Below are 21,547 nucleotides of genomic sequence, written 5' to 3'. Positions count from 1 at the left end.
GAACGCGCAGCGATGGATAATCGTATGTGCGAGTCATATGCAATTATTGCGCTTGAAGGATCAGAGCAAGCGAGACGTGGAGGATGGTTTTTTCTTTTACCTCGCATCGCGATCACTGTGATTTCGTATTGCCAACAATTTACTCTCCTAGAATCCATGTGTTACAACCGAAGTACGTATTCTCGGTGAATTACGCGAGTCGCGGCTAAGTAAACGCTGTGATTACTTATTAGTTGCACGTATAACTATAATAAGTCGCAAAAAACACGAATTGATCCTTGAAAAACGTCGCAAAAACTCATGGATGCGGCAAATGAGAAATCGAAAGGAAAAGTGCGATGAGTTATTTAGCTAAATAATTTGTTCCGGAACGAAGCTATAATTTACATTTCCCTGCCATTTGTTTCTGTCTTAAAGATGAGATATTAAATTAACACTTGATATACATGATTGAGTCGTGTTCTGCCCATTTCTTTTCTTGAAATACTAGGACCTAAGTAAACAATGGTTTCTATCTTCTCTAAAGAAAGATGTATTCAAAAGAAGAATTTTCATAATGAAGGTTAATGAGCCAAGCTAGTTTTATCTGTTAAAAATTATATTCTTACCTGATATAAAATTGGATAATTTTATTAAAATTTCACAATGTTTTATAAATAAAAATAAAAATTAATCCATACAATTATATATAAGGTAAGGATAAATCATATCGATTAATGTTTAGTGGTTTTTTTTTTATAAATCTTGTATAAAAACGTGAAAATTAAAATTGCATCGTCAGCTCAATTGAATGTCGATCTAATATTAAGGATCAAACGACAGCATTAATAATAACAGAAAAAAATAACGTAGTATTTTGCGGATGTAATATTGGAAGTTTGATGACGTAGAAAGCTTTGTTTATAGGATTTATAATGATAAATAATAAATACAATATAGGGCAAGTAAGAGTCTAATATAAAATACAATATAATTTTTATGTTGGAAAATAAGGAAATTATAAAATAAAGGTTATTATATTCTATTAACATATTTCAGCCTTTTCATTATCGTTAGATATTTAGATTTATAATGATTGCTGGGCAAGGAACAGTCAATACATCCAGGAATAGTCAATACGTCCCTGTACCGGGGCCTCGAAGGAAGGGGACCGCAGGTAAGCAGCTGCGAGCATCTGCAGGGGCAGCGCGGCAGCCGCGTGTTTAAATTAGTCCCGGCACAACTGTCGTGCGCGCAGCATGAATGGAAGATCGTTCTCGAGTCCGGTGTGTCGAAAATTGGATTAACGAAAAATTGTGAAAGAAACTAACTCTTAATTCGTCTCGAATTATCTGTATTTTTATTGCACACGCAGAGCCACTTTGATATTACCGTCGAAATTAATTTGTATCTCAAGTAAGATCGATAAAAGACATCCGTGATAAGAAATTGAATAACAATAATTCTTTTTTAAATTTGCAAACAGTACCTGGAATTAATAATTGAGAGTTTAAAGGAGATAACGGTTATATTCAATTAGTGCAGTGTGGTTAAAAGAGAATAATAATGATAGATTAACTTAGATATACTTTACTGTATATCCAATTAAATTTGATAAGATAAATTGATAAATTAAAAAGGAACAAATTCATGTCCCTGGTATTGATGATAGAATTCGCTTGATCGTATGAAGGATCAAGAAGGTAGAAAGGAAGTAGATGAAGATGTTGCTTCTCAAGGTGATTGTGACGCTGGTCGCGTGCTGGATCGTTAAGTGTGATCTGTTAGATCTCTATGTCCAGCACATGGACGAGACCATGAGGACGTCGTTATACAAAAATAAGCGGCATCCAATGGATCCTGTTTCTAGGAGAATAAAGAGGAGCCACGAGGAGGACAAACCACTGTTCAGGTTTAATTACTTCAAAAAGCAGCGATTGAATGTCGACGAAAATTGGGTAAAGCAGTGGAAAGCCAAGAATAAGATCGTTCCTTATAAAAACGACATTTTGGATTTTCCAAACAAACTGGAAGGAAACGTGAATTCTGATCAGCACGAGATATTCCCAACACTGAATTCAAAATACTCCGAAGGGACGTCAACAGTTTCCGAAGACGCTGCTGAAAATTCGCAGTTGAATATCTCGCAGGTTCCAATAACTGAGGAACGAGAGGAAACATCGGAGGTTGGACTGATAATCGAGGAGAATCAGAGCAACGAAGAGTTGACCGTCAAGGCTCTGGAATTCGAAGAATTTCCGGAAGAAATGGAGAGCGAAGATAACCCGCAGTTCGAGATAATCAGCGAGAACGAGCAGATTAATCCGAATCCTTTTCGGCCGAGCTTTAAGAGGAGGCCATGGGAGAGCCGGATGCCGAAGAAGTATTTTCCGGAGCCAACGAAGGAAGTACAAAAGGCGAAGAACTACGTCAAGGACGAGGCAGCGGTGAGGTTCAGGAGAAATGCAAATGACTTATCTAATGAAGGAAGGAATTTCACCAGATACGAGAAAATGGACGAAAATGGTACCGTGATCCTCGAATGGGATCCTTCAGACGAGGAGAAGATAATCTTTAGGGTCACCGGCGAAACCAGGGGCTACATCGGCATTGGTTTCAACGAGAAGATTAGCATGGAAGGCGCCGACATCCTGCTTATCTGGATAGATGATGCGACTAACCTAACCTATGTATTAGTAAGTCGGTTTCCCAGATTCTGTCCGATGTCCTCGATAGTTGATCTTTAGGAAGACAGTCGTGTGCGATCTGATCGATAAATCTCGATACCTGAAAAGGTGTTCGGGATGGTTCCCATACAAAAAAGTATCGAGACTGCATAACTTCGATCCGCTGGCCAATTCGAACTATACGTCTCTATCTATATTATTTCTATATTATTGAACCTTCGCAACGATTTCTTATATAATCTATATTATCTTAATATGTATTAGATAACAAAACAGATTCGTGATTTCAACATCATTCATTTACCAACATTAGCATTATTCAATATTAGTCTTTTAAAGTGATTTCTCCCTCGATAATTGATTTACCGATGAAGACAATAGTCGTTTCGGTAATTAACTTAAGAATGAACAAATTAGTTGAAAAATCTCTATAAAGCAATTTTCCTCTCTGTGATTATTCACACCTCACAAGCGGCATTATTTTCACACGACTGCGATGAAATTAATGCGGTCGTCGCGTAAAAAGAGATTTGCATGAGAACGCGGGCAAGGATTAATAAAACGATCGTGGGTCTAAGTAGACGGACTTACCGTCGTCGTTCATTTGTGTGGGAAGAACTCGTTTTCTTCTTATCTCGTCTATCGATTACGTATACGATCGGTGCGTACGATCGCGTGCAATCAACGCGGCTTCTTGCTCGATGCATTTTATTTTTGCGAAACACTCAGTTCTCTCTGAGTCACTTCAATAATAGAATGAAAGCGTAGCTTCCAGGGTCGTTACTGAGATAGACAGTGAGATAAAAGTACAAAAAAGCTGTAGGTATTCCAAGATCTTTCGGAATTAGCGACGATTTAAAAAGATTTAAAGAAATTCTTAACAATCGCAAGGACATATTTTTTATCAAAGATATGATAATGGACTCGCTTAGATATACAAAAAATGTCCTGGAACTTTAAATGAATAATTGTATTAAATAATTAGATAAAATTAAACGTTGAGTGAAAATACGGGGTCTCTCAGTTTCTCCGAGTTTCTCTAACCTTTGCCGACGACTCATGAAATGTTTAAGCGTGAGGAAAAGCACACGACGAAGAAACTGACTCCTCGGCTCGATTTCGCGCCGAAGCAGCCCCTCACGAGAGATACGAGACAGTTCGAAACCTGTCGGCGCGTATCTCTCTCCAACGAAGGGATCCGGCGAAAGACCGCTGAAGATGGTACAAAAAGGGGGCGACAACAAAGGGGAGGACGAGGAGAGGAAGAGGAAGACGGAGAAGAGGAAGAGGAGGAGAGGCGCGACGAAGAGATGAAACGAAGGAAACGAAAGGTGGAAAAAGGAGCTAAAGAAACGCAAAAGCCGGGGAATTAAAGGAAGATTAAGAAGGCGGTTGCAGCAGAAAGGGAGATCGAGGCAGCATCTTGAAGGACCTGCGAGAGGTTTTAGAAGAGAAAGGAACTTTAGAGAAGGAGAGAGAGGGAGAGAGGGAGGGGGAGAGAAAAGGACTATCGCTAGTCTCCCCCGCCACCCCCACATTTCTCCGCTTGATCGACAGAATTGCTTTCGAAGGAGAAGTCCGCTCGCATAATCGATCTGTATTTAATGAGAAGCGTTAATTAACGTGACGTCTTAGCCAATGAAGACGTTTACGTCCAGATCGGGTTCCTTTAACATTCTCTTGTGTACAGACTGCGTATGACGGAAGACTCGCGACGAAAAGAAATTATAGGGTCACTCTTAAGTAATAAAACTGATCGGTAAAACAACGTATAATACTTATATATGTTATTATATAGCGCAAAGTAATAATTGATTTGACAATTAAAATTTCTGAACAGCAGCAAGAGATGTTTTAATTGACGATCAGATACTAGAAAGCCGGCGAAGGATCGAACGACGGAGCTCCAGAAACCTGCTTCGGCCCCAGACCCTCTACTTCCCCGAAATCCTAATCTTAATTAAATTTATATCCATTACGCCTGACGACGCCCGGCCGAGCTGTATCGTCGTGCGCGGAATTCCTCCGGAGAGCAAAGCACGTTTAACACGGAGGCTGAAAATGCGGAATTTACTCGACACCGACTTCTTATACTTTGACTTCGACTTCGATACATAACAACATTTTCTTTCCAATCTTTCTTTCTACGCCGCAAGACGAATTGATTCTACTTACTTTAGGACCTACCGATTGTCCGGATTGCAAAGCGATGAAGATCTCCTTTTGCAAGTATCCTTCCCTTCGGATTTAATTCGCGCCTCGTCTCTCGTTTCACCTAAAAAGGAAGATTGAAACGAGAGTCACGCGATATATATTCCTGCAAGTTTTTTCAATCTTTTCTAAAGTAAAGTTCCGTAATCTATCGATATGTGGACCACATTTTTTCGACTTCAGATTTCCAAATCGTTTTACCTGAACCTCGTCCTAACAAGAGGGTTGGACAAGAGTGAACAGAAGAAGTGTTGCGAAAGGACGAGGGAGGGTGGAGAAGGAGAAGAACAGACTCGAAAGAAAGAGAGAGAGAGAGAGAGAGTTGGGATAAAATTAACGAACATGGCTTCACAACGAACGAGATAACGTCGTGATAAATTTACGTCCGACCGGCGGCCTCTTACTGCGCGTTCCTTCAGTATATACGATCGATCTACCCTCATGCCCTTCTTACTTTGATGAATTGTAAATCTCTCGACACAACGGATCCAGACTCGACCTAGGTACCTCATCAACGGAGAAGTGGCAAGCTATAAGAATTCGTTACCGCGTAAATTAATAGAAACATACAGGAAACGTTACCATCAACTTGTCTTCTAACAAATTTTGTAACTAATAGTACAGAATATTGATTTCTACTACTTTAATTTTATTTCACACACTATTTTTAGATGTGATCTTGAACTCAAGGATAAATTAATTTATAAATTATTAAAGAATAATTTATAAATTTACAATATGTATAACAATTTATAGTAATAAAAAATTATTACTGTTTAAAATAGCTTTGTGCAATAATCGTAAGTCAATATCTGCTTGCGAGAAACAGCATTTTCGAAAAAGATTTTTAATCGCAAGTCATAATCACGGAACGACCTCCCGTGGAGGCGACAATTTGTTATTTGCCAATACACACGTACACATACGCACAACACACATGAGATGCCCTATAACCGCGTTTGACAAATATCGCTGTACGCGCTGTACCTGTTGTACTGACGAGTGATGCACTTACATGCATTCGGATTCAGACGTTCCGAAGGTAGCTGGATGTGCCGGCGGCGAAGGATACACGTACGGTATGTGGATATAAGGGTTGCATATGTGAATTCGCGTGGCCGAGTGTGATCGTGTGTGAAGATCGGCGGCGAGAGGGCGAGGAGAGGGCCCGCTGGGTACGCCAGGCTTGGAGTTGGGTCCGTGGGGCCCAGTCAAGGCCTCCAGACATCGTCGGCGGGGGGGCTGTGTGCGAATCTTTGAACATCGCTGCAGAGAAGGATGAAACGATGGTCCAGAGCCCAATGAACGAGCCAGCAATGTTATGCACGTATCGTGCGCAATACCTCGAGTCCCAAGGATCCCGAAGTATACTTTTAATGGATTTTAATGGCCGATTAAAAAGCGAAACAGAGTACGCGTTTGATTAAGAAAGACAGAAAAAAAAGAGACATTAAATTAAATCGATTATTTATACATAAATCAGAAAATAAAAATTGGTGCGCTGTCAAATCCTTCGCTCAAGATTGTCCCAATCGAAGAGGATCCGCGAAGGTGGTCGCGTCAGATGTAATTAATTGATCGCCATTAATTCATGACGACGCGAAGAAGAGTCCCGGCGACTGGACCAGGAAGAATGAATGGAGGCTTCCTCATCGGCAGCGACAGAGAAAGGCTTTAAAGACGGCTGCTCGCAACCGTCGTCGTCCAGCGTGACCGACAATGCGTGCACGTATACGACGATTGCGATCGTAATTTATTACCGCGCCGGGAAATACGAGTCGCTGCGCACCGCACACGAGTGAATCTGAAATGCACGTAATCTGCGATCCGTCCATCCCTTTGGTCCCAGGGGCCGATGGGTCCGTCCAGGACGTATGGAACGGACAGTCGGACAGTCGAGCGCAACGGTGCATGGATGAGGGCCTCTCCCCCCCTCTTCTTCCCCCTTCATCGTCCAGCTCATCCATTTCCTCCACCTACCCGATTTCGTTGTGATTTTTTTCTCATTATCCTGGACGATCCCTCTTCTTCGTTTTCTACCACCGGCTAACACGTTTTCGTCCTTTTCCAATCCCACTTCGCGTCCGCCGTTTCCCTTCCCGCGTGCGGAGATACTCGGCCGCTATCTCCTGACAAAGCGCAGCGTACATGCCGAAGAAACGTAAGAATAAAATCCTTAATGCATCTTGGATGATAGCCGGATAGCCAATGATCAATGGTTATCGCGTCGCATTTAAGGATGATTATGCAGAAATAAAACTGTGAAGAAGTTGCCGCGGTTAATACAAAGCAGCTCTTGCAAGTGATTGTTGCTAATTAGCGTCATTACACAGAGATAAAAATCATTAATATATCGCTTCGAATTAATCCGGAAAGGAGCTGAACGAGGCAAAAAAGTTGAGAAACCATTTTTAACTGTAGCCAGAGACTATCATAGACGTGTAGTAGTTCGCCCCGAGGGTGTAATAAAAATCCGTCGCGCCGGTAGCGTGTATTAATAGCGCGATTAGCGGCGCGGGAAAGGTGCGGATGTGGAAGAAGTGTAGGTAGTGAAATGGCTGTGCAATTTATGTATACATATCTCCGAATGCCCTGAAGGTGGGTCAGACAGCTGCTCGACTTTATCGCGTCGTACAGCTGAAGCGTCAACGAGGTGTCGTTTACGCCTGCAACTGGTACACGACACGGTTTATCTTCTCCCAAGCGAAGAAGAGACCAGGAATTCCTCAGAAAATTTGTCTATCTTCTCCGTCTTCGCACTAATCATAGTTCCCTCTTTTCTCATTTCTTCGTCGTCGTCGTCGTCGTTGGTTCGGCTCATCGGTTTTTATACCGCTTTATCTCATTCCGCGCGTTACACCATGTTATTCCTCGCGACGAGAAAGAGATGAAAAGGGATTTCAGTCGACCGGGAGAATATTTCATGGATTTAAGATTCATCTCGTACTCGGCGTAGCGAGCTTAGTAGGTCATTATTCTCGTAATAAGCCTTTTCAGTTTATAACACTCGCACTTTCGAAGAAAAGTTTTTGTTAATATCCAGAATTAATCATATAATTTTTAAACAGGAGAATTTCAAATTTTTAATTTTAAAATAAATATAGGGCTACGAGCCAAGCTAGATGTTAATGCTGTGTTACTTAAAAGAAAAAAACAAAAGTTTATTGCAACAAACGTTTCGACCCCAATTGGATCATTCTCAATGTTATACTAGATTCAATTTGAAATTAATTACTCATTTAAACGACAATAACAATAATTTTAAGTTCATCAAAAAATACCGAGAATTTTATCGCACCGAAACTCATGTCTCCTCAACTCAAAAACGGAAAAGGGAAGCCTAAAAAGGACACATCGGACGGAAGTATCGACTATCGATTGTGAAGTTAGCCCAAGCGGATACCCGATACGAAGAGATTTCTGCATTATTGATAAACGAAGTATGAGGCGCTCATTAGCATTCCCGACGTCGGAGCCGACGTAATCCAGCATATGATTTACGGTTCCCGCGGAACCGGTCCACCCGAGTCGAATGAAATACTGTCCGCTACGCGCCATTTGTCCAGTCTTGGTGAACCACCCTTCGGCTACGTACCTGAATCATCGTTCGTTTCTTACCGGTGCGAGGAATCCGCGCGATCACCATTTTATTTCTCTCCTCTCGTAATCCAAGATCCTTGGTTTTTCGCGAGGGCCCGGTTAACTTTACATCAGTCGTAACAATCGGCTATTGATGAATCTCTTGAGGAACCTGTGGACTCCAGTATACCTCGTATTAATAAAAAGACTCGTAATTATAATGTCAACGTGTATAGTGACATTTGCTGATTGCAGGCTACTTAAGCTTATCAGATTGTAATAAATTATAATCAATATGCCTAATAAGGAAAGGGATCCAAGTTCCCCCTTCAATATTGATGAAGTTTTAATATATTGTTTTCTGACGAAAATAGGGGACAACGTATAAAAAAGTACACGACTCTTATTTTCGTTTACAAAACAACATATTAAAAGCTCGTTAAAATCGGGGGAGGGGGGGGGGGGAATTTGAGTCTCGTGTAAATCTGTTGATATTATATAATTCCTCAGGTTTAAAATTCTTACGCACTGGAACGATAATCTTTACGATACTGTGAGAGCTCCGTCTCTCCATTGGACATATACAATTGATAAAAACTGGCAGGAAAAAGAAAAACTGATAAAAAAAAACGAACGCTTTAAGGATCGTGGATTGAATCTTTCATCCGTTTCTCTTACAAATTGTAAGAACTAGAAGAAAATAATAGTTTGAATCTGAACGATTCTGGAGTCACAATGTTCCGTATAAGTACAGAAACTTCTCTCTGGTCTCTCTCTTTGCTTTCTACCACGTTTTTTCGTCCGTACCAGTTATCTGTAATATGTTGCGGCGCGATGAGAGTTACTCCCCTTTTTCGTGTCCTGACTTGCCCGCCAGGCCCAAAAACAACTCAGCTCAGAAAAGAAGGGCAAATTAGCGCTGTTAGCGGCCGAACCACCGCGAAACTGGTTCGCAGAAGCACTCACGTATGCCAACGAGACTCGTCTAGTTCTGACGAGCGAATGTCTTGAGGTCTCGAAAGACCGCAGTTTAGGAACTCTATGTTGTTTTCAAAAAATTGAGAGAAAACTTTGATTTCTACCCAAACAATTTCTGTGTAAGAATGAACCAACATTCTTTAACGGAATTAGAATCTCATTAAATGTTTCTGATATAAAATACCAATCATTTTTTTAATTGGTCTAATTTCTAAAGATTTCATCTTTAATGCGATACGTCAACTTGACTTGCAAAATAATTAAAGACAAGAATCTATACAATTTTAACCGCGTAACTTTACTCAGCCGTTAATAGCAAGCCTTGATCGAAAGTCTTTTACACGATTTTACATTTTTCGTACGATGAGTAAGGGCAGGAATTCCATGTGCGACTAAAGCATTAAACGCCGGAATCGTTAAGCGATTCGTCGAGTAAATTGCGAGGGACGCATGCACCCTCGAGTGGTCGGGCGCCCCCGCCGAAAGTGGGAGAGATTACCACCGCATTTTAATTCGTTGATTATTATTCCGTGTAACCGCTCATAAAACCGGCTACGATGAACCTTAACGACTCGTTGCTCATAATTGTGCGTAACCGCGTGTAAGCGCGCCTCCGACGCCGAGATCGCGATACGTGAGAACCGGGCCCGAATCACGATTAAAAACTAAAAACTCGGTATTAATAATAATATATATTTTCCTGAAAAAAAGAAAAATAAAGTGGACCAATTCAGAACATCGAGACGTTCTGAAAAAAAAAAAAAAAAGAATTGATTCTCTCGTAAAAAGAAGTAATATGAAAAATATGAGAAGAGATTTAAATAATGAAGTTTAAATGAGTATGAACATTATAAAGTTGACAGTTTTTTTTGTATATAAATTCATAATATTTGTATAATAAAAGATGTCATTTTTTTTAATTGAAAATTTGACTTCTTTGAAACTTAGATTTTTCTGCTCTCACTTAGCTTCATTCACGTACATGGACGTACATTAGGGAGAAAATGAAATTTACACTAAAATACTTAAGTACGTAAGAAGCTAACATTATTTTTTTTCTAGATAAATTAATTATTTTTATGACACAAAAAATATATCACAAATATATTTTATTAAAAAAAAGATAGAGTGGGTTTATCTATTTTATTTTCACAAAGATGGAACCAAGTTGTAGTCTACAATAAATCTGTGAGTAATTCACACGAAATTTGTCGCGACGATTCTTCGTGAGGTTCCCGAAGGACACATAGAATTCCTTTATTCCTACCTATAAGGAGGAGCTGGTCGTCGCTACCAGCTGCTGTTCTGCCAGGTGGTAAAAAGGAGATTTGGTCGTAAGAAGAAGAGAGAAAAATATTGAATATATGCGAAGGAGAGAAAGGGAGAGGGAGAGAGAAACGGAAAGTGGCGGTTGGTTTCACTGAGGGGTCGAGAGCGAAAAGAAGAGAGAAAAGAAGATGTAAAGACGAAAGAGCCAAGTAAAAGAGGACAGTGGTTATGAGAGAGAAAGAGAGGGAGGAAGGGGGAGAGAGAGAGAGAGAGAGAGAGAGAGAGAGAGAGAGAGAGAAGGCGACCCAAATGCACACACATATACACGCACACTTATACGACGTACAAGTGCAAGAGGAGAGAAGGGAGAGAGAAGGGCGAAGAAGAGGCCACCACCAAAACACCTGGCGAGCATCCTTCTCCTAGTGGCGCCTCTTCGGAGAAATTCCTTCCTTTTTCTCTCCTGGACCACGAGATCCATGGGAACCACTTTTACAACGTTGACACAAAGCGGCATTTCCCTTTTATCTGAACGCGCATTCAGTTGCATCTATCTGCCATGGAAAAATCTATTTCATGAAACATTTGGAATCGGGATTTCGGGACGAGACGTGTCCTAAAAGTGGACGTTTCTCTGAGATGTGCATTTTGCGGGATGAAAGTATGAAAAACAACAAGAAAATAAAGCGGGGAAATAAGAATCCGCACGATTACATGAACAATATGTATATGTTAACAAATTATTTTTATTCAGATATTTCGGCCATCGTCAGTGAAGGTTATCAATAAAAACCTATAAAGTTTTCAAAACTCCAACTTGGAAAACATCATTGGCCGATGAGTGTGTGTCACACATTTAAATGTAAAATAAGGAAATTGTATATATCTAGAATAAAAATTATAAGAAAATCGTGGTTGATTCTTAATGACAAGAAATTAAATGATTAATCTACAAATCAATCGTTGCAAAACTATTGTTAAAATAATATGACGTTATTATTACGAAATTGAAAATTACAGAGAGAGAGAAAGAGAGAGAGAGAGAGAGAGAGAGAGAGAGAGAGAGAGAGAGAGAGAGAGAGAGAGAAAGATTCATACCTTCTGAAAGTATGAAACCGCAGAAGGAACGCATCTCATAACATCCTGTTTTCATCCCTCATTCGAATGTTATTCGAGATTTTGTGACGAGCAATCTTAATTCTGATCTTAATCCGGATATAAATAACATAAATCCGACAGACCGTACTAATCCGGATGTATTTTTTTACAATTTAAAAGTTCTTTCAGGACAATGATTTTTCAGGCAAACTTAAGAACGGTTTTTATATCTTTACATTATACTCACAGAAATAACTTTTAATCTCATATTGCAATAAATGAAAAAAAATCGATTGAATGTGCGTGTTCACGCGATGAGAAAGAATGTCCCGACTCTGAGACATTTCTCATGAAATGTCTCTCATAAAGAAGAAATTCGTGTTATCATTCAAGGATCCGCATCTATCTTCCCTCTTATCCCAAGAAACGTCTCACGAAAAGAACACGTGGATGATGTGAACGGAGAAGCCTCTCAAGAGACCGTCATAGGAAGTGGTCGCCAATTCGTGACGTCACATCCGCCGAATAAATTTTTTGCTTTTCAAAGGTACCTCCTTTCCGGCAAATCGAAAGTAGCTCGGTAGCTCGATAACTTAAATCTCGACTATCTAAACTGCAATCTCTCTGTTTCTTTCTTTTCGTTACGTGAGTCGTCGATTCGAAGGAACTAATGATCTTTAAATATCCACCCCTCGCCGGGTATCGTGCACAATTATTCACACCAAGATTACAATAACGACATCGTCAACGGCTCATTCGTTATTCCGTGCCAAGAAAACCAGTTCCTAAACCGAGAACACGGGAGGCAACTTCCTCGTTGTCAGTCTTCGTGACTCACAGTCGTAGAAAATCAGGTGTCTGCGAGAGCAGAGCTCGTAGCTCGTAACCGGATAATTTGCATAATACTTTGGTCTAACGATCGAGCCATCTTTGTGATATTTTTCACCCCGGCGCAGTCGTGATAATCCGGCGTGGGAATCAAGAGCGTTTTCTGCTTTTTCTCTTTTATCAAATCGCTTTTCAAATAGTTACGACGCTGGTTCTCAAGTGCTAGTGCCAACTACTCGAACGCATTTCGAATTGGTTCCGATAAATTGGTGGTCGAGATGACACGCAGATAGAATACATATGTTTTTAATTTTATAGTGAGATAGATTATTCACGCGATGTTGAAAGAAGATCCGATAAGACAAGTATATGGTAAAGAATCTACATTCATCACCAGCCACACGAAACGCGATAAGACTACTGTAAATTACTCAACTACTACTGTAGTAGTAACTCAACTACTGTTACTGTAAATTAAATCAAATATATATAATGTTAATGCTAATAAATAGCCGATACTAGATGTGTGTATGAACTTATTAGATTTTAAGCATATCAATGCGTGGTAATCAAATGATCGATCGTTAACAATAGTCACAGTCATAACAATATTTGTAAACATTTCTATCTTTCTTTTTAGGTATTTTGTCTTTAGTATATTATTGAATTTGAACTTTTGATATAAATTTTATCTGAACTGATATATTATCTTCAATTTTAATTTAAATAATTATTTACAATTGTTTGTTGTATTGTAAATTAAATTAATATAAAATTTATATAAAAATCTTGCAAAAGAATCTTAAATTATTTTAATTAAGTATGAAAAAATTAAATATAAAAATCTTAAACTGATATAAAATCTTGCGAAGTAAAAAGTAAATAAAAATGAATTATAATTAACACGAGAGCTCACTAGACGCTTCGTTCTGGAATATCAAATTTTGGATAACGATGGAATAAATTTGCAGCATTCTTAGGACGCTCTCAGACCTTCTTAATTGCCAAACAACACCAGGGCCGTACTAATTAACTCGATGGCGATGAGAATATCCGGATGTCATGAGAAAACCGTCTTGCAAACTTCGTGAGAACGCACTTGAACCCCACGAAATAGCGACGCGACTCTACCGCTCCGATCGAGATAAAAAAAGATTCTCGCAGCCTTCCGGGAAGATTTATGCACACGTAGCATTATGATACCCAGCCGGATTGTTCCTCGTGAACTGATTGTAATTAAAACCCGCTTATCTTCGCTCGAAGATCAAAAATTGTCTTAACATTACACGTGAAGGCTTCAGTTCTATTTTTATGAATAACGGAAGGATTATTTGGTTAACAGTTTATTAAATTTACATATAATCTGTCAACATTAATTAAAAGAATTTTATTTTCTTGTGTCTATATGAAAAACTGCTGATTTATTTTTCGATTTTGAAATTTATTGATCGTAATTTAATTTATTTATCAGACATATATATTTCTGAAAAATTCGCAAATTAAACTGAGAGAAACAATTAAAGTTATCGCGAAAATAAAATATTAGACAAGAGGGCAAGAGGGCAATTCTGCAATGGGGTGATTTTCGAAGTGTATAATTTCGAAACTTTTTGTGCAGAGACATGAACACTTTGTGAATCGTTTTACGCGTTAACGAGTGTCTGCCCTCCCTCGTCGCATTTTCCACTGGCTTCTCGCAGCGTTTTTGGAGAGAGAGAGAGAGAGAGAGAGAGAGAGAGAGAGAGAGAGAGAGAGAGAGAGAGAGAGAGAGACGCCTATTATCGTTTCCTTTCTGCACGTGCTCGTTACGAGGCGCGTAGTACTCCACCGGGCATGACGACGTTCTCCGGCAATTATTCGGATTCATTACGTGCAGGAAGGGGACTTCCCTTCGGGAACCTCACTTACGCCCTGCGCGTACGAACGTTAGCGGGGCACTCCACCGTAACCGGGGCCCAACGGACCCAAATGCCTGCTGCCGACTAGCTGCCCTTAAGCGTGATTTACACGGGGCGACTTTTATTGTCACTAGTTTCTTGCTGCTCCAGAGCGGATTTTTAAGTCGTCAGCGTGAAAAGACGAATTTTTCTGAAACGCCTCGGCTCAGATCATAAGCATCAGAGAATAATCATGTCATCGAATGACATACTTCGAGCCGCTGTTGCGCTTTGTGACCAACTATTCGCTTGATCACTAGCGACCACTTAACGCTGCGACTTAAAAATTTTAATCGCTAGCGAATAAAAATCAAGAGTGTACAAGAAGCTTTTATCAGAGAATTCGCGGACGAATTAAGAAGCTTGCTTCAAGCAAATTGCAGCAGAGTCGAGAGAATTCACTGACGAATTAATGACGTCACTAGACGCGGCTTCTAGCGCGAATAAAAGTCGCCCCGTAAATCACACTTAACTCGCGTGTTCTACCACGGCAGCTGAAAAATCGTTCTCCTTTTTGCGAAATGCCAACGCTTTATCGTCGGGCACCGAAATATCGGGCCGCACACAGTAATTTTTCATAAAGCTACAATATGTTCCAGACCTATCGCGTAATCTTGCGATCCATCAGAATTTTCGGCGGTTCCGATTTTGCCACTACAAAAATCTAATGAAAGATAATTCATCGTTGATGCTTGTAATTTCTTAACTACAGTAGTCGTTAAATGTCGTCTTTATTAAGTTTCTATTGAAATCGACTTTAGACAAAGATTTCAGTTTATATTTTTGAAATTATCTTTTTATATTGATTCATAATTTTTTAATTCTGGATCGTTGATGCTTCAACTCCATTCCATTATCTACGGAATTATCAATTCCGAGTTTGTTAAAGAACTCGTAAAAGGTATATCCCGTGTATAATCGAGGTGTATATAATTTTATGAAAAGCGTCAACACACATCCTCTCTCTATTGTGACGACCAAAATACATCACGTTGGCGGATATTAAATCGTGAATGAAAGCCATGCCATACAAAGAATGACGAAAGTTCATCGTACTTTACTTAAGCAAAAGTAAAAGAGAAAGTAGGTAAAGATGGAGAGACGAATTATGTTAGGTAGAAGAACCTAAAGTCCCAGTTCGCTGCGGATGCGAACACCTGGCGTTTACCTGACCCGATAAAGCTCTCGATCTCTCGTCCAATAGCCAGGGAGCAAGTTTTGGGGCCCACTGGGCCCTCGTTTCAACGAGTACGTTGAACCTCCAACAATTCTAACGTCTCTCCCTTTTCATGTTCCAGGACTTGCACGGTGTCGAAAGGAATGCTGCGCCGGTTATTGACACATCTCAGGATGTCGAAGTGATCAGCGGCACGCAAAACGGCAACCGTACCGTTGTGACGTTTGCTAGGAAGTGGAAGACATGCGACCATCAGGATCATGAACTTACAGTAAGTCAGAAGAAGACATCATTTTATAATAATTGTATTGACACTCTCGCTTACACGAAGTGTCATTCAAGTCTAACTGATCTTTTACTTCTCAAACCTTGAGCAACATATCAATTAAAGCATGTTATGAACAATTGTTGCAAATTGAAAATAAGCAAAGAGAAAATGTTGTAGGAACAGATGATTGGGTCAAATGCTTAAAATTAAGATTCGCTGTGAGCGAACACCGTAAGGTGCATTTTGAACGTCATTTTCTTCAGACTTGAACTATTATAAATCTTATGGACTCTGCGGTCTGCGGGGGGTTTCAAATACTATATACGTAATTGAAAGGAGTCATTCTCGAATGCCAACGGTGATTCGCAAGCGCGCATTAACGCAGCGAGGGCCAGGAATTTATCGCACCTTCCCAACACCAAAATTACCTTCCGACCTCTAATCTGCTACTCTGTAATTAAAATGCGTGCAAAGAAAGCAAATCTTGCTGTACATATCTCGTCGGCCAAACAAGAATCTTTAAAGGAATCTGAAAAAGATAGAGAAAGAAAGAACAAGTATCGTCCAAAGATTTACTATATTGTCACGACTCCATAGAATTCGTGGAGAATCTTCTTTCAATTTATGTTTTGGGGAGGCAGCCTCGCGGCTTTAAGAGGCCCGTAGGGCCCCATAGTCTCGAATTCCCGCGGTGATATTTAGGCGTTTTAACATGCCGTCTATCTCCTTCGCTGTGGACAATCTTCCGGCGGTCAACGTATTTGATTTTAATTGTAGTCACGTCATTATAACACTTGGAAAAAGATATATACATGCATATTATTTACTGAAATAATATAAAATTAAAAAAATAAAAAGTGACTTTAATGTATGTATTTTATTTAGTTTTCCGTATAAAATTGATATACTGCACGTTTAAATGTGCATATTCATGTTTGTATGCCGTACAGTATGTTATTTTTAAGGGAAACTAATCACACGTATACATATATTGAAGTCATTTTTTACACACTTGAGCTTTTTTGCAGAAAATCGTATAATTTAAGAATATTTTTAAAACAATAATTTTATTAAGTGCTTTGATTAGAAAAATTTGTGCAATTTTAGGGCGACACCATCAAGGTATTGTGGGCTCTGCACAAAGAAGATCCCATATTAAATACAGCAGTGTGGCATGGGCAGACAAGAGGCGGTAAGATTCTGAGGCTGAAGACAGCTGCGACACATTCGCCACCGCAAGAAAGTAGTGATATACGACATTGGGATGTGAAGTTAACTCGGGTAAAAAAAAAATAAGATACCCCTTTCTCTCGATATTTTTATTCTCATTTAGCAAGTTGAGATAATTACTGAGGTTTAGATAATTATCTGTTAACTATTCAAAATAAGAAGCAAAGATGGATGAATATTGCGAATAAATAGTTTTATTTTATCAATAAAATCTTTATGATCAAATTTAGTTTAAATTCGAACTATCCCTTGTTTTCTTTCACGCGTTTCAATGAATAAATTGAGGCTTAATTATGTTTCTGTCTAACAGTTTGAAGTAACCAATACCACGAATACTGTCTACTGGTGCAAGATCTTCAAGCCCTCCCTGAACAAGAAACATCACATGATAGGAGTAAGTACACAAACAGTAATAAATTAAAATATCTCGAGTAGACGCGAACTTGACGTCGATAAGTCTCGACGCTGTGATGGAATGCAAAGGCTGGGCTTTATTCGTATGTGCTTCACGAATCACGGTCATTCATGCCGGACATCGCACGGGGTAGACGCGTTGTTAGAATAAAAAAAAAAGACCCGGAATGATGTCACTGCGTACACCGAAACGTTCACCGACTATCAATGGGAGAATGATCGCGAGAAAAATGATCACAATCGTTCCCAGGGCCCCACCTACGATGGTCCCAGATCTTTCATGTCAATAGTCTCCCAAGTTTCTACGAACGTAATCTAATAATCCCGAACTAAAGATCCAAGATATATATATCCTGCGCAAAAGGGATTTGTCTGATAATCTAAGGCAGAGCGAGTTTAGGCGTCTTGCGTTCATACATTATCTATGCGTTTCAGTATACACCACTCATAGAGAAGGGCAACGAGGATTTGGTTCATCATATAATTTTGTACGAGTGCACATCGCCAATGCTCGGCAAATACACCAGAATGGCCGGCAATCATTGCTATATTTCAGCAGTGCCGAAGGAATGGAACTCGTGTTTACAACCTATCCTCGCTTGGGCTCGTGGCAGTAAAGGTATAAATTATTCACAAAGTGCAGACACAGATAATTGTTCATTTATAATATAATAATAGACTCTCATGAAGCCTCTTCGGCAAACTGAAATTTGTACAAAATATAATGTCACAATCTCAAAAAGTTCGAAACTTAAAGTAAAGCCGATAAATCGATTTAAATTCGTGTTAAAGAAAATTTCTGAATAATGTATACACAAAGAGCGATATATATTTATAGATTTCCTTTAATTTTACAATACAACAAGCAGCGTAATAGAATCGTCTACTGTTGTGCAGGGGAATGGATGCCAGAACACATCGGTATACCAATAGCGGAACAAAGTGAGAACTCATATTATATGTTGGAAGTCCACTATAATAATCCTATGTTAAAGAACGTGAACGACAGCAGCGGAGTAAGACTTCATTTGACTGAGAAGCTTCGTCCTCAGGAAGCTGGCATTCTGGTGACCGGCGTAGCAGTGAGCCCTCTTCATCTAATACCTCCGCAGCGAAAGGAGTACGCCACTGTCGGATATTGTACTTCAGCGTGCACTCAGACAGTAATTAAAGATTTATAAAATATTAAATTATTCGCATATAACAAGCACATAAAATGGAATGTATAAAAGAAATAAAAATAATCTCAAATGTTATTTTAGATGTTTCCTGAAGACGGTATCAACATCGTGTCAGTTGTCTTGCATTCGCACTTGGCTGGTCGACGTCTCGGCCTGAAGCACATTCGAGAAGGTAAAGAGCTGCCGAGGATAGTCCAGGACAATCACTACGACTTCGACTACCAGCAATCTTATACTCTGGAAAAAGAAGTGAAAGTATTGCCTGGCGATGAGTTAGCCGCGGAATGCATTTACGGCACTCTGGACAGGAAGAAACCGACTTTTGGAGGCTACGCAGTTACCCAGGAAATGTGTCTAGCATTCGCCGTGTATTATCCCAAAACACCTCTTGCCGCCTGTTATAGTATGACGCCCGTTAAGCACCTTTTCAAGATTCTGGCTGTAACAAACTTCCGGGGAATGACAATGGATTACTTGGAAACACTATTCCTAACGAATGGGTAAGTTTTTTCACGCAGAATAATTATAGGATATATTCGACACGATTCTTATAAAACACACGAGTATCAATTATCACGAAAATCCTTTAATTTAATTTGTGCTTAATTTAATGATCTGTGTTAATTCTTTCATGAAATATCTTTCAGTTCATGAAATATTAATTTTTATCTTTTTTAATTAAGAAAAGAAAAAAGGAACAGATGGATTTAGAAAATTCTAAATTAAATAGATTGTAGATTTTGTCGTCTGATTTAAATATTTCGTTCATAAAAAAATTCTAGATCTGAGTTGATTTCGCCTTCAACCAAACAGCTTCCTAGTCATTCGAAATCAATCGATGAAATTGATGAGACTATCATTAAAGAAGCTAAGTCTGCATTAATAGCGATGAAAGATCACATAGAAGAGAGTGAAGATGATAACATTTTCACGCGACTCATCATTGAGGATCCCATAGAATTTCGAGGTATATATAATAGGAATAATGTCGTTTTATATAATAATATAAAAATTAAATAGCTAAAACGATAAATATAAAATTTTTTGTCTCATCGAAAAGAATATTTCCAACACGTTTCCCTCTAATTTTTTTCTTAAATTTTCTAGGTCGTACTTTTGCTGAACATATGATGCTAATGCAGTGGAAGGATGATTTGTTAGCAAAACCTGTAGAATATAATTTATATCACGGCGAACATATGACATTTTGCAGAAAGAGGGACGATCAATTAGTACTGGTAAAATCTCTCAATGTAATATAATATTTTTAATTAAACTTTTCTAAGAAGAATATAAGTACTGGAAAATGTTACTAGATAAATCAAATAATGAGCAAATAAAATACTTACATACGTCTTTGAGTTGTTAATCTGTAAATAATATATTTATGAGGCGATAAGATATAATTCGCAAACAGTTGGAATGAACTTATGAATATTATTTACGTACTAACAATTACAAAGACTCATGTAAACAATTTTACTTATATTTGATTTATTCTTAAAGCTACAAAACTATTTTTTTAGTTATCTAATAATTTTGATGACATAGATTAAATTTATTAATTTTGTGTTATAAATATTATTTATCATAAATTTATATTAATTTTTTTTATTAACTCTTTAAGCGGCCAAGTATTCTGAACTTCCCGAATTACACGGCGCTACCGGAAATAAACACTTGCGAACTTAAGTCTGGCTCCTCCAAAGTTTCCTACATTCGTTGGATAAACCTGGTCATTACAGTCACCGCATTGATCGCTATATTATAATAAGAAGCCTCAAATGAATAGTTAACAGTCAAAGGTGACGTGATAAACGCATTTCGCATTGTTAATTAACGCGAATATAAATACAGGGTTTTCGTGATAAATGTCTTCTGCATATTTCAACTTTGCAAGATAAACCTGATTAATTTATTAATTTAAGTAATTTTATCTTATAAGGCGAGCGATTTTTCCGAACGAGCACCGACCGCTTGAAACAAGTCAAGATATTCCTAAAGTTTTTGTCAATCCGGCACACTAAGAACACATATATGTATAAATAGATATAAATATAGAATACATAATATAATATAATGTGTAAATACGTAATTACTAATTATGCATATTTATAAGGCGTTTTACTATTTTGTAATGCGTGTGTTGTGTAAAAATAAACGTTTGTAAATATTTTCTCCAAACATATTCTTGTTGATATATTTTTATCTCATCTTCTTTCCATCTAATAAAGAACATAAATTATTATATATGTATATTCCCAGATAGCACAGAGAATTTAGAAAATAATTCTTTTTAAATCCCCTAATAGTGAAAAAAACATTTTCTTCTTTCCTCATTCTTGTCCCATTTTTAGTCCATAAATATTTTTAAAAGTTTCTCTCAAAAGATTCCTAAATTAATTTTTATAGATAATTAATCGAAATTTTATTGTCAAAATAGATTTATCAACACAAATAATTAAATCTTTATTAACATTAGGCTTAATTTAGAATTTGATTAAAAATCCGATAAAAAATTTTTTATGCATGAATATATATAAATATGTATAAAAATACATAAATATTCATAACATAGATACGCATAATCATGTATGAAATATGTCCATACATGTTTATACATCCTTTTCTTTCTTTCGTAAAATTATTTTTTAGTGTAATAGAAATAATAAGAGTAATGTGAAAACATAAAAAAATAATTAAAAGACTAA

At 38.3% G+C, this 21,547-nt stretch overlaps 1 protein-coding gene across 1 annotated transcript; it reads left to right on the top strand.

Annotated features, from left to right (window-relative positions):
• Positions 1-996: 996 nt before the first annotated feature.
• Positions 997-21,020, top strand: LOC105143780 (MOXD1 homolog 1). Its single transcript, XM_011052272.2, has 10 exons — positions 997-2,675; positions 15,865-16,014; positions 17,119-17,292; positions 17,552-17,635; positions 18,091-18,274; positions 18,553-18,818; positions 18,918-19,336; positions 19,619-19,803; positions 19,944-20,074; positions 20,464-21,020. The coding sequence occupies exons 1-10, from the start codon at positions 1,698-1,700 to the stop codon at positions 20,605-20,607; spliced, it is 2,715 nt and encodes a 904-aa protein (XP_011050574.1). The 5' UTR covers positions 997-1,697; the 3' UTR covers positions 20,608-21,020.
• Positions 21,021-21,547: the final 527 nt, after the last annotated feature.

The sequence above is a fragment of the Acromyrmex echinatior genome, chromosome 10, assembly GCF_024713525.1.
Source record: "Acromyrmex echinatior isolate Ae372 chromosome 10, ASM2471352v2, whole genome shotgun sequence".
In the NCBI taxonomy this organism is placed as follows: domain Eukaryota; kingdom Metazoa; phylum Arthropoda; class Insecta; order Hymenoptera; family Formicidae; genus Acromyrmex; species Acromyrmex echinatior.
Note: the sequence above shows the minus strand (reverse complement) of the source record. Positions and strands in the feature narration are given on the sequence as shown.